The sequence below is a fragment of the Marmota flaviventris genome, chromosome 1 (assembly GCF_047511675.1).
Source record: "Marmota flaviventris isolate mMarFla1 chromosome 1, mMarFla1.hap1, whole genome shotgun sequence".
NCBI lineage: Eukaryota > Metazoa > Chordata > Mammalia > Rodentia > Sciuridae > Marmota > Marmota flaviventris.
In genome coordinates, this window is record NC_092498.1 from 56,834,729 (window position 1) to 56,857,256 (window position 22,528).

The following is a 22,528-nucleotide window of genomic DNA, read 5'->3' on the forward strand; positions in this document are numbered from 1 at the left end:
TTACTCCTTAGAGATACAATCAATCTGGAAAAAAAGTACAAACACTTGCTAGCCCATACAAAATTCTATGATCCTGCATAAGGAGTAAACATGGTCTTTTGTTGCTTAAAAGTAGCAAAAATTGGTTGGGTAGGATTGGGAGGAAGGGGGGAGTGGTATATTCATGTACATCTTCTGCCTAGGTTGATTCTAGGGTACCAGGAAGACTATTAGAGTTCTATTCACATTAAGACAGCCTTGGGCTATTGGAAGAAATTATTATAAAGTCACTGTGAATGATAGAGCTATCTGCAATGGTGAGATTATTTCTACCTAATAAAGAAGGAGACAGTGAGTCAAATCCAAGCAGGTTCCTTCATGTACACAATTCATTCTGAGATATCTGGGCTCCTAGTTGGCAGTGATGTGTGATCATTGTTGTTGCCATTCCTAACCCCCTTCCTCCTCGATGGAAGAGCTGGCCTCCCACTGTAGAGACCAAATGTGCCAGCATTCTCACTTTCTCAGCCTTTTTTGCAGTTAAAGTGTGGACATGCCCTCAACCTGGATAGAAGGGCCAAGGAAAATCTGTTGGGGTCTTCTTGAAAGGGTTTTCACACATAATAAAGAACAAAACCCCATTTGCCCTTCTGTTTCTGTGTTTTTATATGAGGGTACTATATTTGGATCAATATAGGCAACTTGTGACCCCATAGAGATGAATCTTCATGAGAATAAAGAGGGGAGGGGGGAATCTTTATATTTTTCAGTTACTCAATCCACCCTAGAAAAGCCTACCTAAGACTTTCTTTTATGGATGAAATTAAAACCCTATTCTTTAAGCCCCCCTTTTCCCCATTCAAACTATTAATTTTTTTTTGCTTTTTCCTCATATTTTTATTGGTACATTATAGTTGTATATAACTGTAGGATTTGTTGTCACATATTCTTACACGCACACAATATAACAATATAATTTAGCCAATATATGCCACTTCTAATTTAGCTACATAGTTGCTTGTAACCAAAAGCATCCTGAGAATAGTGAAGAGAGATTTAAAAAAAAATTAAAACAGAATGGTGCCATTCAAATATCCTCTAGGCAAGCTCTCAGAAAGTTGTCTTAAGTGTTTTAGATGAGAGAATTATGAAAGCCAGAATTATTTTGAAAGGTATGCTAAAAGTTCAAATTACCATTGGGCCAAGAGCCTTACCTAGCACTACAACTTACAAAGCATGAAGCCACCTAAGAAGTACAGCTATAGGACGTGTGGCTGCAGAGGATGCCAGGCAGGCTAGAAAAGGCCACCATGCATCAGAGCAAAGAGAAGTGAGAATGACCCCCAAATCCAAAAATAACCAAAGCATTGAAACTAGTCTGTTAGAGACATTGGGAAGATAGGAGCTAGGATAATTTGGAAGAGGAAAAGAAGAATATAAGTCCTAAATCATTTTGTTTGTTTCAGTTTGTTTTTTTTTTTAATTATCCCCCAAAGTGGCTATGACCTGGAAAAATAAAAGAAAATCTAGAATGATGATTTATTATGTGAGTGTCTAAAGTATCATAGGTGTGATTCAGTAGAACAAAACATTTTCAAACCTTGGTTAGGACCATGGGCTTTAATTATATTAGAGTTTCATTGTTTCTGTTGGGTTTGGTTTGGGTTTTGGTTTTTCAGACCTAGGACTTTGCACACACTGGGAAGCACTCTATCACCAATCCTCACTTCAGCTCAATTACATTGGATTATTTTAACTAAATAATATGTACAGACATGATGCTCAGTTTTAGTGGCTGTGTTCATTCTTATTGAGTTTCGATGAATTTGAAGAACAGGTTAAATGAAGTATCTGTGTAGAACCTAGTCCATGTACTCAATCTATAATTCTGAATTTCAGAGCAGGCCACAAGGATTTCTCTTTGCATGAGGAACCTCTGCCATCCTATGAAAAATGAAGAAAAGTTCTTTCAGACAGATAGTGGGCCCCTAGGACAGTATGATTAACACCCCAGACAAAGATGGGATAAAAAGGTTCCCGAGCTTCTGACTAATAAGTGCTACAGGTGAATAGCAAACTCACCATCAGCAAAGAGCTAGTTAGCCTAGACCTGGAACTCTTCCTTGGGTGTGTAGGAAGGCTGCTCGTAAGATAGACAAGTGGTTTCTTCCTCTGGAACCTATAGCGAAGCTCTGTGGCACAAGGAATAGCAAGTACTAGGTCCAGCCTGCCTTTGGAGAAAACACTCTCACCATGGATTCTGAGGGGTAGATGAGGAATAATTTCTAAAAGAAGCAAAGACAACAAACTTCCTCTTTTTACAGATGTTACTAGCCAATATCTGTGAAATATATCCATTGGTTCTGCCAGCTTGTATGGCCAAAGTATCAGTACCCCACAGACCAAAGTAGGTAAAATGAGGAAAGAAAGTAGAAATGGGAGGCAGAAAACCCCCCCCCCCTTATTTTTTTCTAGAAAAGGAGAGAGAAGCTGTGATGACTGGAAGGAAGTGGGATGAAGTTCTACAATAGAAATTTGGATATGGGCAAGCAACACAATCTACCACAGGACCCCCCCACCCTGCTTTTGCTGATGATGAAAATTGTTTGGCTTTTTTTTTTAAGATGCATGAAATTCAGAAATGTTTATATCAAGATGTCAGCAAAAAGGGAGGATTTGGAGGTTCAGAGGCAAGAAGGGGGTGACTGATGCAAGGGATCTGAAGAGACTGGTAGGATAGAAAAAGGTGGGGCAGCACAAGGAAAGACACCTCTTTCTGAGCCTGGTAAAGAAAGAAAGCATTGTGGAGGCCTGGTTAATCTATCAGGATTAACCAGGGCACACTGTGGTTAACAACTTCTGAAATCCATGGCTTTCAACAAGAAAGGTTTATTTCTCACTCACATCACACATCCAGTGTCTCTTGTTTCCGTGTTGTTTGAATTTCACGATTTAGATGACCAGATTAGCCCCCATCTGGAATATTGCAGTCTGTGAGAGAATGAAAAAGGAAAATGGCAAACCACACATCAGCTCTTAACATTGCTCCTGAAAAGCGATGCACATCTCTCAGATCGTATTTCATGGCAAGAGCCACTCACATGACCATGCCTGAGTTCAGCAGATCAGGAAGTAGAGGAGGAGCTGTGCACACAGTGAACAGTACAATAGCACTTTGGACATAGGCAAAGGACACAACCCACAGAGGGCCATCCTGCTTTTAATGGTGATCAAAGATGCTCCTGCACTCATTCACTCAACATTTACTAAGCCCCTACTTACATGCCCGCCACTACACTTTATTCTAAGACTAGACCTCCATCTAAGTCAGACCTCTGCCCTCATAGATGTCATAGTTGAGGGAGTTCCTACCTGATAGCTTTGGTTTTTCTTACTGGCACAGGAGACAATGTCATCTGCTAAAAGAGAGGCAATTGTTCAAAGGTAGTAGTTTAAGAAGAGTGGTAAATATTTCAAACACTACTGAGCAAAATGGGAAAAAAGCTGAATTGGGGAAATAAAAGGATTGCCAGATGGCACCACATGTCCTTCTACGGATGGCTAACTCATGGCTGTGTGATGTTCCCTAGCAGGAACAGTAGCCTGAAACACTAAGAGCCAAGAAAAGGTGAGGAACTTAGGACTAGAGGGCTAGGAGATGAGGGAGCCAAAGCTGATTTGGGCAATATGAAGGAATAGGGTCCACGCAAGATCATAAGGAAGAAAGTCATGAGAACATGCTGGGCCAGAAACAAAGGTATTGAGAGCTAAGGTTAGGTGTATTGGGAGGAGAGTAAGTGAAACAGAAAGGCAGGATGTACAGATCAGGGAATGTACTGCTGCCCTTTTAAGCTTTACAGGAGGAGCAGCTCTTAGTCTAGAAGAATGGAGGGTGTGGAAACTGGGTGAAGCCCAGTTGATCTTTATCCAAGCTTTAATTATTTCTCAGAAGTTGTCCCTGGAGACAAAGCTTATATGGACATGCAGTTTTACATTGATCTCACAATCTAATCTTGGGAGATAATGAATTACCTCTGTTGTTCTGTCTACCCTCACTCCAGACCCTAGTCATTTCACAGCCCTTCAACAGAAGGGCATCTCGTCTTAAAGTTCTTTCTCAGTGTTTCTTCGTACAGCACTGTGCATAGGCTAGGTGTTTGTACATACCTCTTGAATAGAATCATAATGGGATTGGTTCTTTTTCCTGCTTTCTACTCCCTAGCAGGAATTTTCAGACACTTAGGCATTGGAGTTTATAAACATTCAGCAACTTCAAGAACATCTTTCTCTGAACAAGACAAAATGGTGTTCATCCCCAAATCATGCAAAGTAAGGTGGAAACACTAAGATAGGGGGAGGGATAAGAAAACAGGATGGGAGAAAATTTTTAAATCATTTCAAGAAAAAAGGTCTCTTTAGTTCAGTTTTATTGAGATAGAATTTATACACAATTCATCAATTTTAAGTATAGAATTCAATGAACATTGACAAATGTACATAGTTGTACAGCCACTACTCTGTATACCATTTCCATTACCCCAGAAATTCCCCTGATAGCCCTGATTGACTGAAAGTCAATCTGACTTCCTTAGACTGAGCCCCTCTTTGGGTATGCTTTCTTTCACAATAGTTTTGTCTTGTCTTGAATTTCATATCAATAGAATCATACAGCACGTAGTCTTTCATGTTCAACTTTTTTAGGAAAACCAGTCATATGTGAAGTATTTGAAAATAGTTTATAGGTTAGAGAAAGGCAAGGAAAATAGTAAGGTTCACCAGTCAAGGTGTCCACCTACTTTGGTTTCAGGCTAAATAAAATTGTCCCCCCAAAAAAATCAGGTTTTATGTGTTATTTACTGTCAGATCAGGCGAGGCAGGCAGCCACCAAAGGAGGCAGATTTAAAAGGGCCGCTGAACGAGGCTTTATTGAGATATCACTCGCGGGCGGAACTCGATCAGACCCACAGAGGTGACAGGGGAAGGGTCTGAGGAGAAATCGCATGGAAGCTCCACCGGACTGGACTTTTATGGGGCTTACAGCAGGAAGGGAAGGGCTCAGAACAGGAAAAGGTGTTTCTAGGGTCCCTTGCCCCCTTGGAGTTGGTCAGGTGAGTTGGCTGAACTCCAGTATTGGCCAGGGGGTCCTGCTGATTGACAGGTGTTAGTCAGGAGATCTGGCTGATTGACAGGCATGTCCGCCGGCATCTGATTGATGTTCTTTTCCCGTGTGGGCTGCTTTGTTCTAAGTAGCCACCAAGTCACCACCAAGTTGCCACCACCGACCTAACATTTACATTTTTCTGACACTCAGCAAAAATGTGTAAACATTAAAACTAAAAATGTGTATCTAGATGCCACTGGATACTTCTTTCTTGTACTAGAACTGATTAGCATACCTTGTTTTGATAAAACATTGAATTAAAAGACATTGATATATTTTTATAGTTCTAACAATCTGATTCCCTCAGCCATTGATTTGGTCTATCGAATCTCAAACAAGTGGCCTTCTACAAAAGTTATAAGTGATGATGACAATCAAATCCCTAAATGTAACATCATAACATGCACGATTGCTTACTTTTAAAGATGAATTTAAACCTTTTGTTTTTGCTTTCTGACCTTATTTTCCATTTTATTTTATTGGAATTGAAAAAAAAATGATTTAGATATACTGGAAAGCAAAAACTAACAAAGATGGTAACATAAGACTTGTCATATCGTATACATAGAATATAGGAAGAAATCGGGTAGGATACAAGACTTACATAAGAGTTTAACATCAGATTGCTGATCATCTCAGCATTGCCCAGAAAATAGTGGGTGAGGAGAGTATAGACAGTCAGACATCAAACACACCACCAAGGTACAAAACTACTTTGCAATGGAATGTTTGTGAAAAATCTATACATCTGCACCAATTCTTATCGTCTGTGGATCATGGTTACTCTAGACTTTTGTACTTTTAGACTAAGACTCAGTAGTTTTCTGTATCTCTTTGTGGTTGTAAAAGTCTCAGCAGACTGAGTCATTTTAGAGTGCTGCACTGAAAAATAATTAGTTCTATGAAGATAACCTATGTCTTTCTGTAGACAAGGCCTTTTCCTAGGAAATTAGAGCTCTGGGAGGTCCCAAGAGGGCCTTGGAAATTTGAATAAAAAAAAGAACTAAGTTTAATTTTTAAAAGCTTATCTTTTACATCTGTCTTTGTGACAACTGTTGCTAAATGGTATTTCTAGAGGTGAGTAAAAAGGGAGATAAATAGGACCACTGTCAGGGGTTGCAGGTGGGTGAGTTCAATACCTACCTCTCTTGAGTCTTCTGTTTTCGTGGGTTTTTTTCTCCCTGAAGTACAATCAGATCGGAATATCTGAGACAACTTTTAAAATATCAAAGTGCATCAGAGGCCGTCTAATAGTGTGTGTAGAAAACAGGAGTGTACAGTTAATACCCACTTTGATCAAATGTGACTTTCAGGTCTTTCACAGCACTCTGAGGGTTAGAAACAAGGAATTGGTGGACCAATTTGCTGTGCTTAATTGGCTGTTTGGTAAAAATAGTAGACTAACCCAGAGTTTTTAATTACATGAGGAGGGCATTTGAGTCTATATATTAGTTATTACTTGTGATGTTGTAGTGACCAGAGAGAAACAGATTCTCAGATATTTTACATGCTACTGAAAGATCTCAGATACTAAATACTAGCATTATGATTTGGACATGAGGTCTCTTCTAAAAGCACATATGTTAATACAGGAATGTTTGGAGGTGAAATGATTGGATTTTGAGAGCTATAGCCCAACAACCCATCCTAGTTTGAATGGACTGGTTGGTAACTGTAGGCAGGTAGGGTATGGCTGGAGGAAGGGGGTTACTGGAATGTGTCCTGGAAGGGTTTATCTTGCCTGTGGTCCCTGATCTACCTTCTGGTACTTCCTGGCTGTCATGAATGGAACAGTGCTCCTCTACCACACTCTTCTGCCATGATGTTCAGCCTCACCTTGAGCCCACAGCAATGGATGTGGCCAACCATGAATCAAACCTCTCTAACCATGAGCCAAAATAAGCTTTGCCTCCTTTAAGTTGTTCTGGTAAGGTGTTTTGGTTACAGCAATGCAAAGCTAACTAATACAACTAATTTTTAAGTTGCCTTTCAAGAGAAGTCATTTCAAAATGAAATTCTGTCTTTGTATTTGGTGATAATTTTTTATTTCTAAACCCTGATTAATTCAAAATTGTTATGGAACAACCATGTAGAATGTACAATCATAAGAATATGCCTAATTCTGTCTTCAGCAAACGTGATCTTCTATGAGTCACATGACTTTTGTGTTACTCAGCTTTCTGTTGCTGTGACAAAATACCTGAGATAATCAATTTGGAAGGAGGAAAGGTTGATTTTGGCTCATGGTTTTAGAGATTTCAGTAGATGGTTGCTTTGGGCCAATGGGGCCATAGCATACCATGGTGGAAGCACATGGTAGAGGAAGCAGCTCACTTCTGAGGCCAGAAAACAGTGGAAAGAGAGGCAGAGGGGCCAAAAGCCCTTTAAGGGCATTCTCTCAGTTACCTCTTAAAGCTTCCACCTCCCGATAAGCCAAGGGCTGGTGACCAAGTCTTTAGCATATGGATCTTCAGAAGATATTTAAGATCCAAACCATAATAACTGATTGCCATCTATTCTTCTAGAGAATGCTGTGGGGACTGAGTTCAATACTACTTGTGCAGGCCTTATTCCTGCTTTTAACAAGCTATGTCAGTACATATGCAAGGTTAACATGTTTTTTACTTGTACTGATATTTGGCTTTTTCATTTTAAAACTGTAAATTCAACTCAAAGATTGCAAGATCAAATTTGCCTTTTTTTTAAAGTGCTACCATAAACAAAGCCCACTTTGTAATCAGAATCCTATTTTTTTTTCTGCATAAAACAGCATAGAACAATGGTCAGTTGTAAATACATGGATTCCAGAAAACTCAACAAATAAGAATTTGTCCTGTAAGTAAAGTAGGTTATGTAAATTTTAAGTGAATGAAGAAAAAAACACCAAATTAAGAGGGGCTAAAGGATCTTTTTCTTTCTTTGAAATACACTGCCTAATCTAACAAAATCTGCCCAATTCAAGTTTCTAAAAAATTACCTAAATTACAATTTTTTTAAAAAAAATTAATTCCCCAGCAGAGAATTCAGATTTTGTTTTAACAATAAAGCATTAATAACAAAAAAATTAAATAACTTTCCCCAGTAAACATGGGGTCAAACAAATTAACAAGGAAAAAAAAGGAAACTTCGTTTTAAACCTTATTGCTGAAAATAATTCGAAATGTATTTGCAGTATTTACCACCGTGGTAAGCGCCTGAAGATCTCTCTCAATTCCACGATCTTTGCCCTATTTTCTACCTAACTATATGGATAAAGGCAAGGATGTGTGTTGTCTTCAAGACATAGTCTGGACCTAAAGGCTTTGATTTGAAGCAATATCAACCATATTCCTAGTTTCCCTGAGATATAGCTTCCAATTCACAAGTTCCTCCCTCCCCCCCCGGGGGGGGGGATGAGACTTCTGCCATTGATTTTCATTAAATTGCTTTTCTCTACTTATAGCTTGTAAACCTAAATCGTAGAAACTTTTTTTTAAACGAACATGAACATGCAAAGGGAATACTAATGTTTTGTCAAAATGCAACTATGAATAAGAAGTAAGTGGGTGGTCTTATGGTATTTCAGTGAAGTCATCAGACGTCATCTCACTTCTTTATTTGGGGGTCGCAAACTCGTTTTCCAGGATTTAACAAGTATAAGGATAATAAAAAGTCAGTTTCGCACCCTATCAAAGCCGTGGCTGGCTGCCTTTTACTTCCCGGCAACATTAGATTCAATTAGATCGTGTCCCATCAAAAGCTGTGAAGGCTGTATTCAACCTCCGCCTTACGAAATGGACAATTTTCTCCAGGAAAGTCAAGGCATCCTTCAAAGGATCTAAGACCTCAGTCACCAGAGTCGACGAAAGCGGAGTCCACGCGTCAAATTAAAGGACCCTCAGACCTCATTCGTCACCGCAGCTCCTCGGATTCTAAACAGAGGGCTAGGAGGGTAAGGAGGGATGGGGCCAAGAGCTTCATCCTTAATCCAAGAGGGAGACAAAGGTAACTGAGCGCGTGCGGAGTCCAGGCGGGAGCAGTGGGAGGCCCTCAGGGCTTCAGGTGGACTCGGAGAACCCGCCTGGACTGGGTAGAGGGACAGGAAAATCCCAACTGGCGCGGGCGAATTGGCTCCCTGCAAGAGGGGGAGGCTGGGAACGCCCCCCAGGTCCCGCCCCTCCGCGCTGGCCGAGAAATGAAACCGAGGCGAGGGCCCAGGTCACGCGCCCAGGCGGCAGGCCGCTCGAGCTTCCCGGGTCGGGCGTCTCCGAGGCAGAGCGCGTGCCTCACGTCCTCCCCGCCGCCCCGCCTCCTGCGCCCTGCGCACGCGCTGCAGCGCCCCGCGGCCCCCCCCCCCCGGTCCCCCGGGGTGGGCTGGGCGGGGCGGGGAACCGAGTTAGGAGGCCGCTGGACATCGCCGACCCTAACGTGTGAGCCCCGGCCGTCGTCGCCCCCGCCCCCGCCGCGTCACGACTCCCGTCCCGCCCTTCCCTGGCCCCTCCCCACGCTCTGTCCTCCCCCTTTCCCTCCTCCTCCTCAGACCGAGCGGTGACTTAAGCAACGGAGCGCGGTGAAGCCCATTTTTCTCTTTCCTCGCAGCCGCGCCGGGGAGCTCGCGGCGCGCGCCCCCTCTACTCCGGCCCGAGATGAATGCTGCGGCAGAAGCCGAGTTCAACATCCTTCTGGCCACCGACTCCTACAAGGTACAGTTCGGGGCGGGGGCAGGGGAGGACTGGGGGCGCTTCAGGGACGAGCGCGAGACTGCGGCGGCCGGGTCTGGGGGCACAGCGCGAGGCGGCCCCGCGGGAAGGCGCGGCGGCGGCCGCGGGATGGGGCAGGTGGAGCTGGCGCCGCAGTGGAGTGGAGGTGGGTCGAAGAGGGATGGAGGGATGGACGGCAGGAGGCGGGGCCTGGGGCTGTGCGGAGGGGGGGCGCGGCCGGGGTCGGGGCGCCGGGCTTCGGGGCTCCCGCGGAGCCCGCCCGCGTGCCGGCGCCCGCAACCTCTTCTGGAGCGGGCCTCTTGGCCCCGGGCTGGGTTGGCCTGGACGGGGGTTCGCCCGAAGACCGGACCAGTTGAGTAACGGCCTCTGGAGCACAGCGGTGGAGGGAGGAGAGGGCTTTTCCCTGCAGAGCCGATCCCGCGCGCTCGCCCCTTGCTGGGCAGGTATGTCCTTTTCCTGAGTAAGAGGTGGGAGAGGTCCTGCTAGGGTCGCTGGAGCAGCCACGTTCCTGACCCTTTGGCTCCGGTGCGGAGGACACATGTTTGTGCCCGGTAGCCTTGCTGGATTCAACCCCATCCTACTCCACTGGGCTGTGTTTCAAACTCCTTTGCACCTAGTGATCACTCCTTATCCCTTGTGGCAGAAGCCAATGTGCTCTTACACCTTTGCGGTCACTAGGATTTCTGTGAAAAGGAAAGTGAAACACGAGGAGGTAGAGGAACTGGAGTTTTAACACTGGAGAACTTGCAGAGAGGGAAATGACACAACATTGCTTCGTATGCTTATTGGACACTTGCATGTGTAACTGTCCCATTAATTTTATTTGAAACTCACACACATTAGCAAAGGAGAAACTAGGGGAAAATCTAGCAAATACTCTTTCTCTTAGTTTTCAAATTATGTCAAATAAACTGGACTATACTTTGGCCAACTTTTGTTAGCAAAAACACCTGAAAGGTGAGATGTCAGACCAGAAAACCCACTTGCACAAAATAAATTTTAGTTTTAAATTTTAGTATTTACCTTTTAATATGGGGGGTTGGAATATAGTGATGAAGCATTATACTTTCATGTTTTTGTTTCCTTTTTGTTTTTAATACTCCAATATTGGAAGAGTATTTTTTAGAGAATTCCATTTTGCTTAAGTTCTGTTTTGTCCATTTCTTTGCAGTTGCTTTATGATTATGTTAATAGTGCTTAGGTATGTTTTCATTTAAACAGAGCCAAGATTCAACACTGTGATCTTTCAAATGAAATTTTAAAGTGGAAATCTACACTATTGCGTGACCATTATAATATCAAGTATGGTCCTTCACTTGACCCTAAAACCTGCTTCTGTTCTCTCAGTTCAAATGTAATGTTTATGATATCCTGAGTAGTGATTTTAGAAATGTCTCATTAATGGTTTTGTAGAATATTGCCTTAACTAAATCTTTAAAATAATTTTCAGATTTTTTGTTGTGTTTTGGCTTATGCAGTGATTGAATTGTAAATGAGAAATGTTCATGGAAGTTAAGTCTAGCCTAAAAACAAAAGGGAGTGCTGTTCTTCTAGGCATTATATATGAAGAATGTAAAACTGGTTTAACATCAATTTTCTGGAATATGTTTAATTAGAATAGTGAATTACCTTGAAGCTTTCTAATCTCCTGCCAAGTCATACTTATCTACACTATTAGAATTTACACTCATTTAATAAATTTCATTCCTGTCCATTTTCAAGTCAAGCTGGTATATCTTATTCCCTGTCTTATATGAAGTCTTTCCAGAAGTTTTTCACCTTAGTAGTAGCTTTCACTTTTTTCCCCCCCAAGAAATCCCTCAAGAGGATCCAGATTGATTTGTTTTATACCAAGGGGTTACAGCAGTATACTAAAACAGATTGTGTGTTCCACAGTAACAATTAGTCTGTAAGTTTCATTTTCCTTAAAATTAGGTTTTTAGTGGTCCCTGTAGCCTGTTTTCTGTTTTATTTAACCTTTTTACCTTAGGTAAAGAAGAGAGATAAATAATAATAATGAGGTTAAAAGTAATAAAACTTTTATTTGGAAATTGTGTAAGAATGTTATGTGTCCATATCAGTTTCTTAAAAACTTTTGGCCAATTAAAGTAGAGAACTAAGTAGCTAGAAGTGTTGATGAGGACAGTGAAATATGTTGATTTTTTTTTTCTAGTTGCTTTTCTGGTTTAATCCCACTCCTAGTGTATATAATTGCTAGTAACAAACCACAGCAGAAAATAGTTTTAACATTTCTGAACATTTTTCCTGTAGCAAATTAATGGAAGAGCTTGTCAATTGTACTGTAGTTGGAAAAGACAGATAGTACACAAAACTAATCCTTAGGCGTTGTACACTTTAAATCACATCTCACATTGGTTATAAAATGTGCTGTCCAATGTAGCTTGCTTCTCAGAAGATCATTTATAAGCTGTTAATCTAGAACTGAGCACATTTTCAACTGTTCATTTATTAAATATTGGAAATTCAGAGAATTTTTCAAGAGCTGTTTTATTTACAGTGATGAATAAATAAGAATTCAGGAAGGAAGATTTTATTTCCTCTAATGACTGAATTAACAAATCTTAGAAGTTTGAGCTTTTTTAAGGAAAAGATTTGGAGAGAGATGAGAATTACCATATAGGCAAGTTAGTTCTTCCTAGTGTCATCCTCTGAGATGTTCCTATTTTTCATAGTTGCCTCTGTCTAACTGCTTCTGAACTGATACTAAAGTGCTGGCATAATAACGCACTTGGCAGCCTGAGCCTCATGTGGAGGGGGCAGCTGCTTCAATTTGTACTCTAGAGACTACCTGTGTGCATTCTTGTTGTGGATCCATATAGATATTTGTGAGATTTTGCATATATTTCAAATTTCCCAGTAAGTTTTATAAGTTATAAGGAAAACTTGGGCAACAAAAATCATATAAATAAGGATTTACTTTATAGTAGATAAATTGGTCAGTAATAATCTCATAATAACTTAAGAAAGTACAAGCAGCTGATGCCCTCCTTTATGAACTGATGAAATTTGATTTGAAGGAGTGGCAAAGGAGGTAAAAGTGATTAGAAATTTTGCACCAGGAGGTTTAAGAGAAGCAATATAATGATCATACATAGACATCTTTGGAATTTCTCTCTTTCCCCCAAATAATTTAACCCCCAAATTCTTAAGCCATACTTAGAAGTGGTTAGTGCTACATAGCTGAAGAGCAATGAATTATTTTCAGGGGCAACAGACATATTTCCAGGACTTGAGTAATCCTAAATAATACTGAAAAGAAGAATTGTTTATGACTTTTGCTGTTTAGGGCATATTAGTTTTTTTAATTTGTTTGTTTTGGTTTTGGAGATTGAACTCAGAGGCACTTTACTACTAGGTTATATTCACAGCCCTTTTTATTTATTTTTTTGGAGCATATTAATGGAAGATCTTGTCTGTTGAGACAGGGTCTTGCTAAGTTGCTGAGGTTGACCTCACACTTGTGATCTTCCTGCCTCAGCCTCCTGAGCCTGTGGGATTACAGACATGAGCCACTGTGCCTGGCAAGCACATTCAGTTTGGAGAAGCACAAAGTCCTGACCAGTGTGGGGCTAGTAGATCCTTTTCTGATACTTTTAGGTGTTGTATAACAACATAACTTGCTCTGTGACCTTGGCTATGTTACCTCTTCTGCTTTTATGTGTATATTTATTTGTTTGTTTATCTTAATGATTGTTCTTTGTTATGTCCTCTCAAAAATAAAAGTATGAAAAATTAGGTTAGTAGTCATTGCCTTTGGCCATGTGATCCTATTGTGGGAGGAAAGATCTTGGAATAACATCTTATAGAAAGACATCAACATCATGAGACATCTAGAGAAACATCTAGATAAAATTACACCTCTCAGAAAGATTGTATGCATCTTAAATATGCCTCATATTTTTTTCAACTGTCATACTTGGAACAAGGATATATAACCTTGAGAAAATATATATATATATATATATTTTTTTTTTTTTTTTTTTTTTTTTTTTAGTTGATTGGCCAGCACTTCATAGTGGAAAAAGCTGCCGCTTTTTATATAGGGTTAGAACCTTGTTCTAGGCATTGAAATAAGATCAGTTATTATTATCTAGTTTAATAATTTTTAGAAGCTTAACTTTCATTAGGTAAATCAATCACATAACTGAAATTAAGTTCTGTTGAAAAGCTACATTTTCCTGTGTGTCTGTATTTACCATACATGTATTATTGTATAAGTGGCATTCTATTACCTGCAGGAGGACCATGCCAGTTTAGGAAACTTTTGTTAATAGTAAGGTTGGCTGAGGACATTATCAGATATTTTTCCTTTGTCTATATATAGTGAAGAATTGTATATTTATTGTAGAACCTTCTCTAGTGATAGAAGTTAAAGTAGTACTAAAAAGTTAACATGATTTAGGAGCTTCCTTTTGTGTTCACTTTATTTCTGAATACTGTGAAACTTCTTGTTTGTATTACTTAATATATAAAACTGAGCTCTCAATTTCTCCACCCATTCCCCCAGTCTTGTCTTCCCTGTCTCAAAGATTGGTGCCATTATTAACCTACTTGCTTAACCAAAAAAACTAAAAAGCATCTTTAATTCTTCCCTACCATTATTTTCCACATCCAGCCCCTCAGCCTAGTTTTCTTTTTTCCCTCCAAAAATACTGGTTCACTTCTTTCATCTAGTCTAGCATTGGGCAGTAGTCTCTTAACTCCTGTTTTCACTCTGAGCATCCTGTAATCCATTCTCCATGCACCACCAAGCTGATTGATTCTTTTAAAATTTGAATCACAGGCTGGTGATACAATTCAGTAGTAGAACATGTACTTAGCATGGACAAGGCCCTGTGTTCAATCCCCAACATCAAAAAATTAAAATGTGAACTAGATCATATTCACCCCAGCTTAATTTAAAATCAAAACTCCTTGTGGTACCCTATTTAGCCAATGATCTTATCTCTATGTCTGCCTACCTCTGATCTTACCATACTCTAAGAACACACCACACTGGCCTACCTTCTGTTCTGTCCCTCATACTAAAGCATTTTCTGTCTGTCACTTAGGCCTTGCTCATGTCAACTCAGAGAAGACTAACCAAGTCCCCCTAGCTCATCATTCTCTCTTCTTTTTCATAGCATCCATCTTGATCTGAAATTATTGTTTATATATTATTTTTCTCTTCCCCCCCAGTTAAGTCTTCATTAACCCTGTGAGACTTAGTACCATGTCTATTTTACTTGCCAGTACTCTGCATCTGAAACATGGTAATGCCTGATACATAGTAGGTCCTGGGTATATATTTATGAACGTATTAACTGTTTATAACTATTTCTTGATTTATGTCATATCATCCCATTTTCTGATGATATTCAGAGTGTCCAGTTTAGCAGAAAATAAAATGAAGAGGACAGTAAATTAGCAAAACAAAAAGTTGCCATCTACTGATTGAATTCTTTGAATATTTACTAAGAAACTCTGCTTAAAATTTTTTTCACTTTAAACAATGTATATATACCATATAAATATATCTAAACATGCTCTGTAGTCTACAGACTTTTAAGGTGTTAGTAGACAGTTAATAGTAAATAATACTTTCGTTTGTGACTTTGCCTAACAGTTTAAATTCTTTACCTCTATTCTCTGAAACAGTTTTCATAAATTCTCTAAGATTTTAGAACATACTTTATTTATGACTAAGCAGACTAGAAACTAATTTTGTATTTTAAATGATAATTTGTTTTCATACTTAAGTAAAGGTGAGTAAGCCTAATTTAAGACTTCAAAATTATAAACATAAGTAATTATTGTCCAGAACTGTATTTGTCTGATGGAAAATTTTTAGTATAATTTTAGATCGTGATGGAGTATTCAAAGACATTTCCATTGTCTTCCTTTCTCAGAAGAGGCAAATAATTAGTCTTGTAATGCTTTTTAAAATATATATATTTTAGTTGTAGTTGGACACAACATCTTTATTTCACTTGTTTATTTTTGTATGTGGTGTTGAGAATTGAACCCAGGGTCTCACACATGGGAGGTGAGTGCTCTACCACTGAGCCACAACCCCAGCTCCTTGTAATGCTTTTAAATCTGTTGTAAGATGCATTGTTAAATATCTGAACTGTAAAGAAGGTCAGACTATTGAGAAATCTTACCTGTGGATCTGACTTTATAAACTTGCACTATGTGATCTAGATCTTGTTTTCAAATTTGACTTCATCATGAGTGACTTTTCTTCTGTCTCCCTACTTAACCTCCACTAAAAAGAGTTGGAGTTATTAGATTGTAAACTGTACATTTCATTTTTACATAACCTTGGGTATATTTTTAGATGGAGGTTTTTCTGATCTGTGTTTTTTAAGTAGTTGAGGTAATGATCTTAAGGTATTTATTTCTGAAATATCACTCATAAATATATTTATCTCATTTTGAAATTTGATTTAATTGCTGTGAGTCCTGTATTAGCTTTCTCACTTAGCTACTTAAACTGACAGTGATAACATTCCCTAGGTTGTGACCTTAAAAAGCCCAAACATGTACATTTAAGTATTGCTGAAGCCCAGATACCAGATGTCTCTTATAGCTGAGCAAAACAGGGTTCTTAGTCTCCTGAAGAACCTAGGCTCTCAGATCACATATTATTACAAAGATTTGACCCCAAGATTGCCTGTATGCAACAGAAGGAAAACTGTAAGTATGCTTCATTGGAGAGGGAACAGAGAATTGCCATTCAGAAAGTGACCATGAACATGCATTCATTTTGGAATGCTTGTGCTAAGCTATCTTTAGGATAGAGCCAAGATTTACTGAGATTGAGCTGTGCAGTCAAAGAAAACGTTGGCTTTCCTAAACTTGAGACCAGAACTAAACAAGAAAATCGTTTCTGTTTATAGTAGTCATCCGTGAAATTTAGTCCACAAAGATTTATTCCATTATTGTCATGATTCACCTTATACTATAAACTTTAAAGCTTTATGATTCCTTTCTTTCAACCAGGCAAATACATGTTATTCTTCCCCTTATTTTGTTTTTATTAGTAACATGTTTTAATGTGGAGAAAACTGAAATAAAACTCAAATTATGACACTTTTACTTTTTATTTTCTTTAAACAAAAGCATATAATTTTTCAGATTCTTAGAAATTTGTGCTGAAACCTCTTCATATTTTTATTTATTTATTCATTTATTATTATAATTTGTTATACATGACAGTGAATGCATTTCAATTCACAGTACACATATAGAGCATAATTTTTCTTTTCTCTGATTGTATGCAAAGTAGAGTCATACCATTTATGTCTTCATACATGTACTTAGGGTAATGACGTCCATCTCATTCCACCATCTTTCCTATCCACAGGCCCCCTCCCCTATCTAAAGCACCTCCATTCTTCCCATGCTCTCCCCGCACCCACACCCCCTCCCCCATTATGGATCAGCATTCACCTACGAAAGAAAACATTTGGCCTTTGGTTTTTGGTGGCTTGCTTTATTTAGCATGATATCTCCAGCTCCATCTAATTGCCTGCAAATGCCATGATTTTATTTTCTTTTAATGCTGAGTAATATTCCATTGCATATATATACCTCAGTTTCTTTATCCATTTATCTATTGAAGGGCATCTAGGTTGGTTTCACAATTTAGCTATTGTGAATTGTGTGTGTGTGAATATTATAAACATTGATGTGACTGTGTCACTGTAGTATGCTGTTTTTAAGTCCTTTGAGTATAAACCGAGGAGTGGGACAGCTGGGTCAAATGATGGTTCCATTCCAAATTTTCCAAGAAATCTCCATACTGCTTTCCAGATTGGTTGCACCAATTTGCAGTCCCACCAGCAATATATGAGTGTGCCTTTTTCCTCACATCCTTGCCAACATTTATTGTTGTTTGTATTCTTAATAGCTGCAAAATCCAAAACTTTTGAGCTCAAACATGATATCACAAAGATAAAAGGCCACACCTGACCTCATGTGACAGGTTGCACTCAAAACATGTGTGCACTATATGAGGTATATATAAAATCCAAATGAATTTTGTGTTAAGACTTTGTTTCTGTCTAAAAGATCTCATAATTATATATAAATATTTGAGTAGTAGTTCTGGTCCCAAGTGCTTCAGATAAGGAATACAAACACATTATGTGTCCAATTGCTAAGTTTCAGTTCATTATTTTGTATGATTGCTCCCCAGGAAGCTGCTTCTGTTTTCTGAATGAATGGCTGACTGTTCCTCAAGACCAATTGAAATCCTTTTCCAATTTAGAAGCCTTGTACCTACTTGAGTTCAGTCTTGTTGTTTATAAAATTTGGTAGTCTCTTTTGGTTTTGATTTTAAGATACTGAACTATTAAAATACTTATTTTTAATTCCATATGGCCAGGAAAAGAAGCTGATCAATAGCAAGTAGTTTCTCAGGTTTTGAAATAACCTCAAGCCTTTTCTGTTATGACTTATGTTCTATTCTTCTGATGGTTTCATCTTGTTTTGGTGGAGCTGGGAATTGAACCCAAGGCCTCACATATGCTAGGCCAACATTTACCATGCAGCCTACATGCCCAGCCCTTTTCTGGTGTTTTCTAACTAAAGTGTTTTTCTTTATATAGGTTACTCACTATAAACAGTACCCACCCAATACAAGTAAAGTTTATTCCTACTTTGAATGCCGTGAAAAGAAGACTGAAAACTCCAAAGTAAGGAAGGTGAAATACGAGGAAACAGTATTTTATGGGTTGCAGTACATTCTTAATAAGTACTTAAAAGGTACTACTTTTCCTAGTACATTTAAAATACTGCTTTTATGTAACTTCATGTTTTTTCTATATTGTTATAATATTTGAAGTAATTTTTAATAGTCTAATTTTGATATTTAATTATTTTATTTTTGTTTTGTGGTGCTGGGGATTGAACCCAGGGCATGCACAAGCTAGGCAAGTGCTTTACTTCTGAGCTATATCCCCAATCCTTAATTACTTTTAAGTATTTAGGGTCTGTTTAGAATATTTTTTTTAAATCTGTTAATTTGAATGCATTATATCTTAGAATTTGGCGTTTATGCTTGGTGTCCTCAGTATGAGAAAGGTTTTCTGAAACCGATAAGTTTTGGAATAAAATTTGAAAAGTAATGTTGAAAAGCTAATCTGGTCTGCTAATAGTCTTCAGTCATTAATTCAAAGTATAGAATTTATTGACTTGGAAACTCATTTTGAATTATGATAGCAATTATAACTAGAATTATACTACTCAGTTTTACCTTCAAGACTTATTTTTCAAAACTACCTATAATTGTGGACTTATTTTCAAATGCATTTTAAAACCAGGAAATCCCCCAAGAATTTCTGTGCTTTATTATTTGAAAAGTTATTTCTAATCTATTTTATAATCATATTTCTAGGGAGAAAACAATTCCCAAAGACATTATACATCTTGCAAATTTTATAATAAAAATAATTTTAAAATTGAATATAGGTTAAGTTTAATTTTATACAAATGATAAGTCTTTTCCATTTTCTTGGTTATTTTAAGATCAGACAGTTCAGATGTGCTATGCTATTGAAAATCTAGCTAGATATCAGAAGTACTTCTTTGTGGCAAGGTTGCCCAAGGTATATTAAATGAGTTTACTAGTTAACTTTATAGCTTCCAAAGATCAATGATATACTCAATTGAGCTCTATAGCTTTAAAACTTTTTAAGATATTATATATGGTTAAGCAAAATGTATTGATTGCGTGCTCTAGACCAGCATTATTATAAATTGTTCTATGTCTTTTTTAGCTCACAATCATCCTCTAAGTAGGTACTCTACTATTATAAGCCTTGTATTATAGCCAAAAGAATAAATGTATACAGGGGTGGGCAAAAATTACTAGGTTACTGGTCCTGAAGATATCACATTCTTTATGAATAAAGTGAGAATGTTCTGCTGGAAAACATAAAAAATGTTTGAATCATCTCAAAGAGTATCTAAAATAATAGTTAATTTATTGTGATTTTTTTTAAAAAATAGTATAAGTAATAATTTTTTTCTATTGTGCATCTGCTTTTAAAATAAATTAACCTTTATACTTAGAGTGAGTGATTAGAAGTACAAGTTTCTTTTCTGATTGCTATTGACTCTACATGAGTCATTTATCCTGTTGCTATTTGTTTTAACCCATGGAATGGGTGAAATAACTGAAGACATTAATGCTATGAAAATTCAGCAACTCACAGAATGTGTTTAGAAATATAAATAGAACATGTGTATCCTTTTAGGTAAAGTAGTGACCAAAGAGAAAATCCAGGAAGCCAAAGAGGTATACAAAGAACATTTCCAAGATGATGTCTTTAATGAAAAGGGTTGGAACTACATTCTTGAGGTAAAAAAGTGGTTTTGTGTTTTGATCTGTTTTTGTTTTGTATTTAGTTCAAAATTTCTTGTGAAGGAATTTGAATAGAAGGTTAGACTGTAATTATAGTTCTTTTCTGCTTGCAATCTGAATATAATTGCTGTATTGGACATTCTTGTTAAAATGTACTCCTCTAACATTTTGATTTTTCTACCTCCATGTAAATCATTAGCACATGATCTATAGTAGGTCTAGGTAATTTATTATATGAATGAATTATAATTTAAATAACAACTTTTTTTGGAAAGGTAGTTTGATCCATTCTTGAAAATATACCTAAGAACATGTAATTATTTGTGAAAATAAATTAATAATTAAGAAAATACATGGCTATTTGGGAATTTTAAAATTTCATTCTGTTTTTTGACTGAAAATAGATGCCCTAAGTCTATCACTACATAATAATTCTGGGACATTTCCCTCACTAAAGTTAGAATGTTTTAGTATAGATCCACTAAGTTGAATTTTATTCTTTATTGTACTTTAAATAATGTCTAGTGTGTTTAAATTTATTGCTTAAACTTCTGAAATGCCAAGAAATGGGAATTGAATCATAAGAGCTGAATGTCTTCTGATGGTTTCTGTATTATATAGATAGTCTGGGAATAGAATCTGTTAGCATCTCACAATGTTGTGTTAATTTACATCTCAAAAATGAAAGTTTTCTTACATTATATAGACTGTCAAACACAATAATCACTTTAACTTTCATGCCTATATTAAAATACTGAGTTTTACTCTTAGGTAATTATGTACCTATGAAAAAGTTAGGGAAGCACACTGTGCTGCATATCTTAAATAAGGTCAATAAAGTCTTTGGGCTGCACTTGCCTCATTTCTCTTTGTAAGATATATTGTGAGAATAAAACACAGCAGTCAATTAGGTCCTGTGCTTATTATTGTAACTTCCAGAGTGGTGCATCATTGCTGTGTTATGTGTTCAGGAAATCTTAGAGAATCATAGATTCTTTAGAAAGTATCTTATGTAGCCCCATTTTACAGAGTCTGAGACCTAGAGCTGTTGAGTGACTTGCCCTAGGTCTTCCATTTGCTTTTGAATCCAAAGCAGGATTTTGTAAGGGAGAGTACTTTCATGCTACATCATGCAGAATATTCTCGTTACGAATATTCTGTCTCACACACATATTCAATTACCTTGTTCCAAATCACATAAATTATTAGGCTTTTTGAAATAACATGACTTCCTAGCCAAAAGTTAACCACAGCCTTGAGCATAAAGCTGGGGAGGTGTACATTTAAATACCTAGTAACATATAGCGGACTCTCAGCCTAATTTGAAGGGAATTATTATAGTAGTAAGAAGTTCCTTAAGTCACATGTGGGTATTGATCACCAAGTGCTGAGATTGGCTATCCCATGATTTCAGGTCTACTATCAGAATAAAGAATTTATTTAAGGTTCTTTTGCAGGAATCTGCCTCCTTCCTTTCTCTCTCATCCTCTCTACTCCTTTCTTCTCTCCACTTTCTTTTATCCTTCATAGCAATCCTTTATTTTATCTTTGTCTTTAGCCTTTATATTATGGAAATGACCTGTACAGAATAAAATTAGTGTTCTTAGAATATTTTTCAAATGTTAGAAAAATTAACTCATCCTTTTTGTTTGTTTTCTGAACAAGTAGGGGGAAAACTGGTTTTGATTAGTTTGGAATTATCTACCTCTTAGTGGTAGGTGTAACAATATAACAGCATCTGTGATTGCTGTTTCCATGACAATGAATTTAGCTTCTGTAAAATGTAAAGAACATTAATAAAATGGGCAGTTGAGCATCATCTGTTGAATGAATGAATGCATTGTTCTTTCCTACCAGAAGTACGATGGGCATCTTCCAATAGAAGTAAAGGCTGTTCCTGAAGGGTCTGTCATTCCCAGAGGAAACGTTCTTTTCACAGTGGAAAACACTGATCCAGAGTGCTACTGGCTTACAAATTGGATTGAGGTAAATTGTTTTTGTTTTTTAAAAATTCTTATTTAATAATAATTGAAGGTTACTATTATTGAACTGATTCTAGTTGAGAATTTGCTACTAATAAAGTTATATAATTTTCTACAGTTCAATAACTCTTCCAGGCCTCAGTTTCCTCATCTATAAAATGACGGTTGGGTTAAATGCTCTCTAAGGTTCTTTCCATTGAATTCTAATGTTCTAAGATTTTATGTAAATAAAATCGGAGAATTATTATTTTTAAAATTCAATTAGCTTCCATTTTTTTAGTTGTAATTATAAAGGTATAGTAGAGCAAAGTTAGAAAATTAGCGAAGTTACATA

General features: G+C 37.7%; 1 protein-coding gene and 1 long non-coding RNA gene across 2 annotated transcripts in view; both read left to right on the forward strand.

Moving 5' to 3' along the window:
* Nucleotides 1-9,212, forward strand: part of LOC139706019 (uncharacterized) — a 229,058-nt gene extending 219,846 nt beyond the window's left edge. The window contains exon 3 of the long non-coding RNA XR_011707704.1: nt 8,932-9,212. This is a non-coding gene — a long non-coding RNA (uncharacterized lncRNA). The remainder of the gene's footprint in view (nt 1-8,931) is intronic.
* Nucleotides 9,213-9,641: 429 nt separating this feature from the next.
* The window catches only part of Nampt (nicotinamide phosphoribosyltransferase), a 37,332-nt gene continuing 24,445 nt past the window's right edge, over nt 9,642-22,528 (forward strand). Inside the window, exons 1-4 of the mRNA XM_034635668.2 lie at nt 9,642-9,822; nt 18,456-18,612; nt 20,106-20,209; nt 22,070-22,198. Of these exons, the coding sequence (XP_034491559.1) occupies nt 9,766-9,822; nt 18,456-18,612; nt 20,106-20,209; nt 22,070-22,198 (447 nt within the window). The 5' untranslated portion in view covers nt 9,642-9,765. The remainder of the gene's footprint in view (nt 9,823-18,455; nt 18,613-20,105; nt 20,210-22,069; nt 22,199-22,528) is intronic.